We start from the raw sequence: 13,945 nt of genomic DNA on the forward strand, positions 1-13,945 counted from the left end.
TTCTCTATTTTTAGAGGAAGTAAAAGATTTTGTAATAATGACTTTAGTAAGTGAATAATGTTTCATAAACAAAATAGTGTTTTCATATGGCAAGCATTCTCTTCTAACATGAAACCCTTTATTTTGGCAGTATTCTTTATATCACTAGTGATAATATAAGCTCAATATGGCAACAATTTTCTCCAAAGCAAAGGCAATATTTAATGTTTAAAGTTGGCACTTGATCTCTTCAGAAGAAACCATAGCTGCAATTTTAAAGAATGTCATAACACTGTCTTGGAAGCAATCAGTATTTGGTATTTCAAATATTTAAAATGCATTTCCTCTCTGCCTACATTCCTTCTGTAGTATCTAGATCCTTGTTACAGAGTCAACATTCCTCCTCACTAGATCTATTTGTGTAAGCAACTAATACCTGAAAGGAATCTCTACCTGGGAACCCAAAATTGATCAAAAGAGGTAGGAAAATACAGTACAAACTTATCAAAGAAAATATCTACCAAGAAAATATTGCAGTTCTAAACATATATGCACCAAATACGAGGTCATTCTAGTTCATAAATGAAACACTACTACAGCTAATATCATATATTGACCCTAACACAGTGATTGCTGGTGACTTGAGTATGTCAGTCTTGCTAATAGTCAGGTCATCCATAAAAAAAAATCTGAGCACAGAAAGGCTGGAGTTAAATGATGTCAAAACCCCCAAAATTTTATGGAACATTTTATGTGGACATTAAAGGATATATTTTCTCCTCAGCAGTACTCAATGTGAAATTTTTCCCAAATTGACCACAAACTCAGACACAAAGCAAGCTTCAACGGATACAAGAAAATTAAAATAACATCTTGAATTCTATTTGACATCCAAGGATTAAAGCTGGGTATCAACAATGACACAAACTACAAAAGATTTATATACTCATGGAAACTGAACAATTCTCTACTGAATGAAAAATTGCTCATGATAGAAATGTAAAACTTGTTACAATTGAAATAAACATATATACATACAATTGCATATGTATAATTCAATTTAGAATTGAATGGATGGGTCTGATTCCACAGCATATTGAAAGTTATGGAACATAATAAAGGTAGCCAAGATAAATCAAATGATATCTCATGCCAGAGTGACAAAATCAATATACAAGTGGCAGCTCAAGGTGGTGAAGACATGGGTAAAGGGAACACCCATTTATTGCTGGCAGGAGTACAAATTTTTACACCTACTATGGAAATCAGTATGGCAATTCCTAAAGAAGCTGAGACTAGATCTACATTAAAATGCAGCTACCCCCAAGAGGATACATCCTACTACAGAGAAAACTGCTCATCCATGTTTATTACTGCTTTATTAATAATATCCAGAGATTGGAAACAAACTATATGTCCTCCAAAGGATGAAGACAATGTGGTATATGCATACAATAGAATATTCCTAAGCTGTCAAAAATTGTGATATTTTTAGGTAAATGGATGGAGCTAGAATAAATTCTAAGTGAGGTAATATAGACCCCAAAAGACAAATATGGTCTGTATCCTTTTATGTGGGTGTTAGCTGTTAAGTCTTGAATTAGGAGAGTAGAATCCATAAACCACGGAGTGCACATATGGATTATGAGATTAGTAGGGATGGTCGGAGCCTCTGAGGAAGGGAAGCAGAGTACAGAGTTTGTATAGATTATGACAGAGGGCCTGAAACAGAAGAATTAAATGGAGAGGAGGTAACAGAAGATTAATGGATAAAATATAGTGATGGACAGCTAAAACTATGGACCATTTGAAGAGTCCTATGGAAGCCTACTATAATACAAGCTTCTTTAAAGATATACATATATAAAAAGATCTAAAGGTAATTACCATATAACAAGGTAGACAATGCCCTAAATCAACATCTATTGCTGTCATGTTACCATTCAAGTGCTGGAATAAAACCTGAGTTTTCTGGAAGAACACAGTATTACTAACCTTTTCTGCTACACATTATTTGTTTTCCACTGGTATTCTTCCTTTAAAAATGTGTTAGCCACATAGTCATGTTGAAGGAATATTTTAAGCATTCCCCACATATCCTAATATAGTCCTCTAAGCATAACAATAGGGGTTAAGAATTAGAACTTATTGGTATCCGTTGTCAATCAAAGTCTGTTATTTCATAATAGTATAAATAGTCTTTATATTAATAAACTTAACTCTGAAATTTACTTTATCACTAATGGACATTGTAAAATTAAAATCTCACAATAAAATGTTCTTTTTAAAATTATTACCTAGTAGTATAAGAATGATGTGTGTGTGCGTGTGTGTGTGTGTGTGTGTGTGTGTGTGCGTGTGTGTGTGTGCGTATGTGTGTGATTATGTGCACTTAGATGGAGATCAGAGGACAACATTGTAGACTCAGTGCTTTTTGTCTACCTTTGACTGGGTCCAGGGGATTCATGTCACAAGACCTTATGCAAAAGTACATTTACTCAATGAGTCATCTCATTATCTCATATTCTTAAAGTTCTGAGTGATAGACTTATTTGAAGATGGCTTAGACTTATCTAAAAAAAAAGATAAGTAAAAAAGTCCCACTTATATTTAACATGTTAAATCTATATTTTCTATTTTGCTCTTAGAGCTAAAGTTGGAAAAATAAGGATATATTAAAGTAAGTAATAGAGGAATATTTCATAAATCTTTAAACTATTTTCCAACAGGTTCCCATAGAAATGGTATAGAACTTGGGAGTGTTGAACTTCTTGGTTTTTCTCTTCATCTGCAAACGTTCAGTCATTTTCTTTCTGGGAAGGCACTAATATTCACTAACAATTTGAATTCTCTCAAATAATAATGAAAAGTGACACAAAATGTCAGGAAGAATAGATATATAGTAGATGAAAATCTTCACTTTCTATGTACATTTCCTCCTTCAATACGGCATATATTCTGAAAGTATTGACTAAAGTATTATTCAGTTTAAAATGTAAGCTTTATTTAAAATGATACTTCATTATGATTTGGGGTCTTTTATGGTAATTGTTTATATAGAAAAATGCCTTTTCAGTTATCATCCTTTATCATCATTTGACCCTTACGAATAGTTCATATCATGAAATTAAGTAAAATTATGAAATAATAAGCTAATTGTTACATACATCGATGAATTTATTTTAAAAGGGTGGACCAGGAGGGAGATAACAACTGGACTATAAAAATTAATAATAATAATAATAAATAATAATAATATAATAATAATTCTTGCTGAAGTTTAGTCAGTCACATTTAACATGTGTAGTTTTAAATAATATTCTAAAGCCATATAATAGCATTCTAAGCCATGAGAATGATAAATGTCATTCATTTGTAATAATGACATGACCTTGATAATGAGATGACCTTGCCAAATCCCCAAAATTATAGAATGAACTTGTATATCATGAAAACAAATACAGGTTGCTAGCATCTCTGCACTATGCAGCATGCTTTGGTAATCATTTGATTGCCTCTAACACCAGAGCTCTGTTATCAGATAAGACAGATTATATTGCAAAACCCAAAACTTAACAGTACTGATAAACAAACAAAAAATGCCATCTTGATGTTTTTATGGTCAGGTTTAATAAACATAATGAACAAAGATAGCATGCAAGCCAAAAAGACCCAAAATACCTGTTTTTATAGATGGATGGTATTTTTCTTGGCGTTCAGCTTTTTCTAGAGAAAAAAATTGAAAATTCACAGGAGATATAAATAATCTTGGAGCAGAGAGAGTGTCAGCAGATGGTTTTCACTTGCACAAGATGCATGCTCCTGCAACCATTTCTATGCAACTTGTCACACAGAAGTGTATTGTCATAGAAGATATTAAAAACAGGTATAGGATCATTCTCTGGGATTCCAAAGATGTCTTCTGTAGGCAGCTGAAAATCAGTGTGTCAGGTTTCTTGTTCTCTTTATAACCAAGAGTTTAAGAATACAAGAAGACCAAAAATCTTGGATTACCCAAGATACAACCCAAAACCACAAGAAGTTCAAGAAGAAGGAAGACTAAAGTGCAGAAGCTTCAGTCCTTAGGAGGGGGGAACAAAAATATTCATAGGAGGAGATATGGAGTCAAAGTTTGGAGGAGAGACAGAAGGAATGGACATTCAGAGCCTGCCCCACCAGGGGATCCAGCCCATATACAGCACCAAACCCAGACCATATTGATGAAGCCAAGAAGTGCATGCTGACAGGAGCCTGATATAGCTGTCTCCTGAAAGGCTCTGCCTGAGCATGACAAGTACAGAAGCGGATGCTTGCAACTAACCATTGAACTGAGAATGGGGTTCTCATTGGAGGAGTTAGAAAAAGGATTGAAGGAGGTGAACAGGTTTGCAATCTTATAAGAACAACAATACCAACCACCCAGAGCTCCCAGGAGTAAACCACCATCCAAAGAGTACACATGGACAGACCCATGGTTCTAGCTGCACATGTAGCAGAGGATGGCTTTTTTGGGGACTAATGGGAGGAGAAGCTCTTGGTCCTGCCAAGGCTGGACATCCCAGTGTAGGGGAATATCAGGGTGGTGAGGTGGGAAGGGGTGGTTGGATGGGTCGAGGCCCACCCTTATAGAAGGGGCGGGAAGGGGAAATTGTGATTTATAGACAGGAAACTGGGAAAAGCATAAATAAAACAACACAATTTTTTAAAAAAAGATTTTTGTCCTTAAAAATAAAAAGAATGCAAGATGACAAAGAGAATTTGAAGAGCAGCTACTTTTATGGTGAAGGTTGCCTTTTGGAAGGCAAAGCACCTGTCAATCTTTTATTCCCCATCTGACCTTTCTGTTTTCCACTTTCCTTCCTTCCATTTCAGAAAAATTTAATTCAGAACATTTACTCTTGTCTTTTCAAATGTAACCTAGCTGTTCCGTACCTTGGAGTCCATCATATTCCATATCCTGCACATCCCTGTGCATCTCCAGGTCTAGTCAGAAGCATCACAGCTGAGGCTCAACTGGTTCCAGGATTTGGCAAATGGAACCGAAATTTGTGAGCCTAAGATACCTTTCTAAGCGCTTTGAAAATATCTAGAGTAATACTGTTTATGTTTTTAAATCTCCCTTCATAAAGCGCAGAATTCCAGAATATCATGGTGGGATATTTTGGAGGGAAGTGAGAACATTTGGAAACTAAACAGAAAGTGGAGCAGAGCAGACATAAGTTCGCACTAATGACTTTCAGAGTTAGCCTTGGGTGTTGCCAATCTATATCTGCATGTATCTGCCTTTCCTTTCCTTCATTCTTGAATTTAGAGGTTTCCTGGAATTATTGGAAATTTATTCCAACATCATGTACCCAGCATCGAAGTTTATGGAAATGTGCGAGAAACTATATGATGTGAGCATAATTGTAAACTAAATTTGATACCTTTATAAGAATGGAGTTCCATCAATTGAATTTACTTAAATATTATGTTATGTATCCATACAAACTAAAATGTAGATGTCAGTATTCAAATGTAAGATATACCAAGGACAGTACTTCAAAAGTGTCCTTTTAAAGTGACAATTTTTTGACATGTACATGCAAGCATATGTGTCAAGAGTGTCAGGTCTCTTTGTGTCCTAATTAGCTTCCGTAAACTCACACCCGATCTACTGAGCCACCAACATGGCTTCCTATATTTTCTGTCACATCTGTCTTCATGTCTTGTCATTTAGCTTTTTCTCAGTGGTTAGACATAGGTTATGACTTCATCTCAGTTTGTGCCTTACAGAGGCATCTCCCTGAGAAGCAGAATCATAACTTTGATAGAGTATTAGACTTGTTTATTTTTTGTGTAAGCATGGTTGTATTCCTCCTGAGTTCCAACAGCACCTTTCAAAGTATCCATCATTGCAAACTGTAAAAGTTGATCTCTGAAGTTCTGTAGATCAACTCTGAAGGAAATCTCACTATTCTAGTAGATGAATGGCAAAATGGTAAATTTGTGGTTTTTCTAAGTGCTAAAATATGCAGTGGAGCTTAAAACATAAAGTTTAGTAAGTATAGTCAAAAACACAATCGCTCATTTAATTTCCCCTTGCCATTCACTATAAACATTTACCAGATTTCTTAGGTATTTGATTAACTGTATGAGCTTACCTGTTTAATATTAATAATACTGATAAACCTCCAGACTTTTCTTCCACACAAATATTATGGATCATTGATTAATAGTGAAACATAAGGAAGTTGAATCAAAGTCACAAATCGACTTGAATTTATCACATATACATGTAATTTAGTTACAGGCTATTCTGAAAACAAACAAAAACCCAGGCAAATTGTTAAAATTGGAGTTAGTTAACTATTTTATCTGCTGGCTTAGAGCTTGACTGTGGAAAATGGAAAAGAACACAGCCTACTGATCATTCCCAGCGCAGGAAAAGTTTTTCATATACACACATATATGCTGTTTGTTTAAATTTTTTTCAGCTTAATCATAATACTTAGTAAAAACGGATTAAAGGTATGAAATGCACAGAACACCTACAACAATCTGTATATTCAGAGTATAAGTATGCTGAAATAGTTTGTGGAATCCTTAAATATTCACAAGATACTTCAAGGTAGGGCATGTACTATCACACCACTGTGAAAATTAAAAGGTGACACATGAATTTACTCAGTGATAGGAAGAAACAAATCCAAATATTCATATGGGTCTCATGAAAACCTATAATTTATATGGGCTATTTCCCCTTGTTTTTTTCCATAAAATATTTGAATCACCTCAATATACCTATGTCACTACCTCAGTTACAGAAAAAAAAAACATGCTGCATAGATGTTTTATTTTAGGACAATTATGAGTAAGAAAACATGGTTGAGTAGTCAAAGTGGTAAAACTTTTTCTCTAGGCTTCAGAAAAAAGGAACTATAAGGGGTTCAAGAAATCAGCTCAGAACAAGACACCTAAGTTTTGTTTCTATTCTTGGTAAAGTTTCCAAAACAGAAAAAAGTCTGAATTACTCTTTTTTCACAAAAGAAATAATGGGAACATGTTCTCATAATCTGTCCTTAAGGCAGATCTTTAAATATACATAACAACACAATTCTCTGAGGAACTTTCCTGAAACAAATCATGTGATATGATTTATAAGCAGCATAGAGCTGCAACTTCTTTGATTTTATTTTCTTTTAAAAATGTATTTATATTACTGTATGTGCCTGTTCTTACCTCTGTTTGTATGTTACTCACTCATCCATATTCTCTCTCTCTCTCTCTCTCTCTCTCTCTCTCTCTCTCTCTCACACACACACACACACACACATACACATACACACATGCAGAGAGACAGAGAGAGAGACAGAGACAGAGAGAGAGGGGCGAGGGAAGGAGGGAGGGAGAAAGGGAGGGAGGGAGAGAGAGAGAAAGAGAGAGAGAGAGAGAGGGAGAGATACACATAAAGGTAGATAGGCAGCTAGAGATAGATAGATAGATAGATAGATAGATAGATAGATAGATAGATAGATAGACAGACAGACAGAGACTGATATGCAATAGATAGCAATCAATTATGTATATTATGGAGGTCAGAGGTCAAAGCACAACTTTTGGAAGTCAATTCTCTCCTCATTTTTATGGGTATTGGGAAATAGTATAGAATCATCTGGCTTGTATGCTAAAAATGCTAACTTGTTGGCTATTTTACTGATCTAGTTCTCTTCAATTTCAAGAATTGAGAAAATGTGATTTGATACCCAGGGGTCTCCCCCTTTACAGAGGAGAGAGGGATAGGGAGTAGGATCTGGTGGGGGGTATTGTGAAGGGGGATGATGTTGGGATGTAAAATGAATAAATTCATTAATGAGAAAATTAAATAAAATGAAAGACCAAGTTAGAATATATGATAATGTAATTATGAATATGTATAATGGATTTTCTAATACATTACATGTAAGTTTGTCAATCACATTCTGAAAAATAATGTTGTCACTTTTATTACCTTCAATGAAAATTATTTTGAAATTATTCACAATAACTCAAAATTTTAGAATTTATGGTGTTAAAGTGTACATGATTCCCCTGTAATAATTCTGCAGTCTGGCTGACCAAAAAAGCACTGAACACTAACAAAACAGACACACTCATGTTCACGAAGGAAGTCTCAGTGTCACCGGCCATGGATTAAGAAGTACTAGCCACTAATGAATCATGAGAGAGAACAAATTACTCTCAGTAATGAGCCTCCTATTGCTCATCCAATATCAAGCTATCAGCATTCAACAATCAGCACTTAAAAGTGTCAGCAGCAATAATAAATAAAAAGAAGTCATGAATACGAATGGTAGGGGCATACGAGAGGTCAGAGGAAAGGAAAAAAAAGAGGAAACATGGTATATTTTAATTTCAAATTTTTAAAATAAAAAATTACACATACTTCATGCACACATCTGTATATCTAGACACAGAAACTGATATAAAGAAGATAATAAAACCGGGAAAGGTAATAACAATTGAAATGTAAACAAGAACTAACCAATTTAATAAAGATGGAGAAAAGAACAAAAAACAAAAAAAAAAAAAACCAACCAACCAAACAAACAAACAAAAAAAACCAACCAACCAAACAAACAAAAAAGAATGTCTTTACCTGTCTTTTCTGCTGTAATAGCTTTTATCTGTTTGGGAACTTTTTGTTCTGTGATAGGAGAAAATGGTAATAGAAGGAGGATTTAAAACATACCAATAAAAAGCAATGATGTATTCAACGCTTGGAATTTTGTTTAAATCACAAAGCAAAAAAAAATGATTTCTCCAATAAAGGAGCAAACCACAAATTCCTTTAGATCAAATGAAAACTCAAGGAGAGGGCTCCCCACTAGCTCTCTTGCTGAGTTCTTGCAAATGTAAATGGTTTCCAGCCCTGTGCATCTGAACCTAGCCTTTTGTCTCAACTGTGATTTTACAGTACTTATATAGGGAGTACTTTCACTTCTGTATTACTTAATTATTTCTGTATTAAAACAGGAAGATCAATTCTGAACTTATGTGTGCTGATTACATCCTAAAAAGTTTTGTCTCAAAGTAAAGTGATAATTCCAAAAATTTCTTATAAAATTAAACTCCAGAAATATCATTGGTAAGAGTGACCTGTCTCGTTAAATATCCTATGTAGGGTTTTTTTGCTGGATATAAGAATTTAAAGGGCATAAAGTTTGTATTAGATTTAGAATTGTGGGGAGAAATCATGTGCTCCATGTATCCCCATTTCCGTGTATTTCTACAAATGGCACATATTTAAGTTAAAAATTATTTGTTTCAGTATAGCTTTTAACTAGGAGATTCTAAGATTGTATTGTTTTATTTCTGTCAATTAGACACCCATTCAGTTCTCTCCATTCTATTGCCTTCATTTTACTACTCTTGTATGTTCTTATATTTAGGTCCCCCCTCCATATTTACATCTATATCTATCTATACCATCTATATCTATATACATGTACACACACACGTGTGTGAGAGAGAGAGAGAGAAAGAGAGAGAGAGAGAGAGAGAGAGAGAGAGAGAGAGAGAGAGAGAGAGATGGCCTCCTGTAGCTCAGACTATTTTTAAACTTGCTAAATACCTGAGAACTACTATTCATCTTGCTTCCAGCTAGATGGGATTATAGGCATGTGCATATGATACCACAGCCTGTGGGAATTCATATTTTAATAGCATAGATGAATCAAATCAAACTGACTCAAATCTACTACATATAAACTTTCTTACATGCAATTTAAAAATGTAAGCAAATGGTTTCTTATGTTTCACTAAAACAAAATATTTTTAACTTCTCAAAGAACCCTGCCCAGCCATATTCACAAGATTGAATAGTACTTCATGGGATGTCTAGATTGATGGGTAATTCTATGCAATTACTAAAAGTAAATTTCATACTAAAAATATCTATTCTTAAATAAAATCTAGCTATTAAGTTGTTTCTGTAAATTCTACATCTTTATCATTGTGATACCTTGTTTCACTTATAATTTCTTCAAACCCCAAGGAAAGGGGGGTTAGAGTAGAAGAAGAAGGGAGCCAGCTAAGTATTTAGGACAGATGCAGATTTACTCAATGTTCTTGTGTAGAACTAGAGTTTTAAAAAGGTTACTCATTGTCAGAGTCCGGATGTGCAGGGCCAGACGTGCCTGAGGGAGAGCCAGAGATAGGACTTGCCAAACCAGCTATCAGCCCCAAGGACATTGACCATCTGTAGCCACCCCCTCCCCTTCCTTCACCCCCCTGAGTGAGATGAGCCACCCTACCTGCGCTGCCGAGCTGCTAGAGAGCACGTACTCCTTGCTGATGTAATTTCGCGCCGAAAGTAACTGTGCACCATTTGAAATGACCAATCATGTGTAACCTCGCGAATGCCCCTAACCTCCCCTATATAAACCCCCGAGTCTGGAGGCTCAGGGTCGATTCCTCTGTCTCCTGTGTGGAATACGTATTGACCCGGGATCCCGCTAATAGGGATCTCGTTAATAAAAGCTACCTCTTGCTGTTACATCAAGAATGGCTACTCGTGATTCCTGGGGGCACCCCACCCTGCGATCGGAGCGAGAGACGCGGCTCCCGTTTTGGGGTACGCTCTTTCATTTGGGGGATCGTCCTGGATTGGAGCGTGACCCCCTGGAACCCCGAATGTACGCTCTTTCACTTGGAATGGGGAACTCTAAGGAGGAAATCTAATACACAACTTTTAGAAGTCTGTCTTGTTTTAGGTAGTATCAGTCAAATCCATATGAGGAGCCCATTTACCTGGGTGCTGACTGGATGCTCTTTGTGATTGACAAGCCAAGATCTTCTGGTCAAGGCAGGCAGCCTGTCTATTTGAATCTGACCATTAATGAGAGAGTAACTAAGATTGGAAATGGTCTTTAGAAGCTGATGACTTACGGCATGAGCTATCACAACTGATTTTAGATCTGACTCCATAATCTTGCTTTTGATATAACTAAGACAATGTGAAAATATGAGATGCAGAAATACCACCTGGGAAATACCTGGTTTACCATGAGGAATAACTTGCTCTGGTCTGGTGATGTTCTGTTCTGAAAGTAATAAAAAAGATGTTTCAGATATTTTAAAGTTTTCTAATATATTACACAATGATCATTCTCTATGATTTATGCCAGTGATTTATAAAATTGAAACTAACAAATGTGACAATAGGAATAAAAGTATTTTAAAACTTCAGGGCTACCCAGTCTAATATTAAAGTCCCAAAGGCTTTGCTTTGGAAACACAGTATACATAAAACTTTTTATTTACATGGAACCTATAATTTTCAAATCATAGGTTTTTAAAGCATAACTGTAGAAGCAAGATTAAACTTTACAGTTTTGGAAATGAAAACTGCCTTTTAAAGAGCTTATATTTGAACATTACAGAAGAAACCTATGTACATACTGCGTGTTTGGCCTTTTTCAGATGATGCTGAAAGGATAAGAAGTTAATCAGTTACTTGATGAAATATGCTATTTTAAAACAACTAATATAAGTTCTAAATGGTAATATTTATAGATAGCTTTTAAAGGCTCTCTTTTTATCACTGGACCAGTGATATGGTTCAGCACGTACGTGTGCTCAAGCACCATCAAACCTACACTTGCTCCTCATAAACCACAGAATGGAAGGAGTGAGCCAATTCTGAGAAGTTGTCCTCTAACGTCGATGTGCTAACCTTGACCCATATACACTCTCTGCCACTACCTCATCTCTCTCTAAGGAAATAAATGTAGTTTAAAAAATTAACATTAAAGTCTGGTAAGTAATACTTTGCCTCCAATAAACAAACAAAAAAACCATCAGGAAATAAATCCTAGAAGGGTAGATGAACATTTATATGTTCTGGTGCTTGAAAATATATTATTTACAAGAGCATCCAGATACGTGTTATGATTAGCTGCAAGGTAAACTCTAGTGAGAAGTGGAACAGCGTGACAATGTTAGACATATATCTAGATTTGGATTCTTAGATTAGGTTAATAAGGAAAGGTTTTACTATACCACTTCTCATAATGAAAGGATGCTTGAGGGCTTTTATAAACTTGCCTCAGGTCAGTAACTAGTTGGTACCACAAGGAGGACTTAATCATGACCTTATAAACTAAAAGAAGTCACTCTGCTTTTTGGTCAACATTACTGGCTAATAAAATGACATAGTTAATCCAGGATGATTGCTTAATAGAATTACTGAGGGTTCAGAAAAAAGTTAAACACATTGTAGAACTTAATCCAACATTTATTAGCTCGAAAATATTGAAAAACTAATTGTATGAATTTAGCCTGTTGAACCATCTCCATGACTACTGTACTGAGGATAACACTTGCTGTGCTGAAGGCTTCCATAATGATGACAGTAACTGATGTGCTCAGTCAACACTTCACAGGAATCTTCCTGTGCTCTAGCCATTGCTCTTCTCACGCCCAAATAGCACATGATTTTGTTTGGTGTAAAGCAGTGGTTCTCAACCCATTTAGAGGTTACATATCAGATATTTACATTACAATTCATAAGATTAGAAAATCACAGTTATGAAGTAGCAACGAAATAATTTTACTGTTGTGGTCAGTACAGCATGCATGAGGAACTGTTTTAAAATGTCACGATATTAGGCAGGTTGATAACCACAGATATAAAGCCATACTCTAGATAGATCTTGCCAACTGGAAGTCTAGATTTCACTTGAGTACTGTAAAATATTATAAGACATTAGAAAGGAAAAAAAATCACAGGGAACTGAAAGACTTTTAATATGTGAGTAGCCAGTAATATTTTCAATTCTACCATGAGGGAAGCAAGCACCAATACTTGACAATATTTTTCTAATTTGTTTATTTATTTAGAAACAAAACACTACCCCCTCTCAGTCTACTCCCCTCCTAGAGTCCCTTCCCTCAACCCTTCTCCCTTTCTCATCTGAGATGATGCTTCCCCTCTATCCCCCCATTCTGGTGCATCAAGATTCTGCAGCATTAAGCGTATCCTCTCTCACTTGGCAGACAAGGCAGCCCTATTAATGATGCTCTGTTATGCTTGCAGACAGGAGCCTAGCATAACTGTCCTCTGAGAGACTCCACTCAGCTAATGACGAAAATTGATGTAGAAAACCAAAGCCAAACATTGGACAGAGTTCAGAACTCTTATGAAAAAGTCAGGGGAAGGATTGTAGGCCCCAATGGATATGAAGTCCACAGGAGGACCAACAGAATTCACTGACCTGGACCCTTCAGGGCTCTCAGATACTTAGCCACCAACTGAAGTATATACAAGTGAGGGTTGAGGCCCCAGGCACATAAGTAGCAGATGTGCAGCTTGGTCTCCATGTGGGTCCTCCAAAAACTGGAGAGGGTGCTGTTTCTCAAGCTGTTGCCTGATTGTATAATCATATACCCAGATGGGCTGCCTTTTCTGGCCTCAGTGAGAAAGTGTACACTTAACCCTACAGACACTTGATGCATCGGGGTTGGGAAATACCAACCTCCACCCTCCACCCTCTCAGAGGATTAGGGAAGGGAGCATGATAGGGACTGTGTGACCCTGAAATTGGAGGACGGGCAGTGATCTGGATGTAAAATAAATGAATAAATAAATTAATGGAAGAAAATAAAATACTGTCACCTAGTTTTGCTTCCTTCTTAACTTGAGGCTCTGAAAAAGAGAAAGATAAAAACAGAAAAAAATTCTAAAATGTAAGCTGAAGCAAAAAATTATCATTTCCAATAATTTGTATTTATTTTTCTCCATAAAAATAAAGAATTTTGCTAAGAATCCATTTTATGGTGCTTTGTTAAAGGAGAATCATTAAGCATAGTAGTTAAAACTTGCTATGCACTTGTCTGTCATTAATCTGTTGTTCTTAAAATGTGCCTCAGGTGAACAGATACTTGGAAATGTCTCGGTTTCAAGCTACCTACAAGAAATAGTTCC

At 35.8% G+C, this 13,945-nt stretch overlaps 1 protein-coding gene across 13 annotated transcripts in view; it reads right to left on the reverse strand.

The window, feature by feature from the left end:
* Trdn (triadin) overlaps positions 1-13,945 on the reverse strand; it is a 455,305-nt gene that overhangs the window by 31,136 nt on the left and 410,224 nt on the right. For 11 of the 13 annotated variants that reach the window (XM_063272320.1, XM_063272316.1, XM_063272306.1 and 8 more), the window contains 5 exon segments: positions 13,637-13,666; positions 11,422-11,448; positions 11,016-11,063; positions 8,618-8,665; positions 3,661-3,705 (listed from right to left, as the gene is read on the reverse strand). In XM_063272320.1, coding sequence (XP_063128390.1) covers positions 3,661-3,705; positions 8,618-8,665; positions 11,016-11,063; positions 11,422-11,448; positions 13,637-13,666 — 198 coding nt within the window. 13 annotated transcript variants of the gene reach the window in all.

Source organism: Rattus norvegicus, chromosome 1 (genome assembly GCF_036323735.1).
Source record: "Rattus norvegicus strain BN/NHsdMcwi chromosome 1, GRCr8, whole genome shotgun sequence".
Taxonomy (NCBI): Eukaryota; Metazoa; Chordata; class Mammalia; order Rodentia; family Muridae; genus Rattus; species Rattus norvegicus.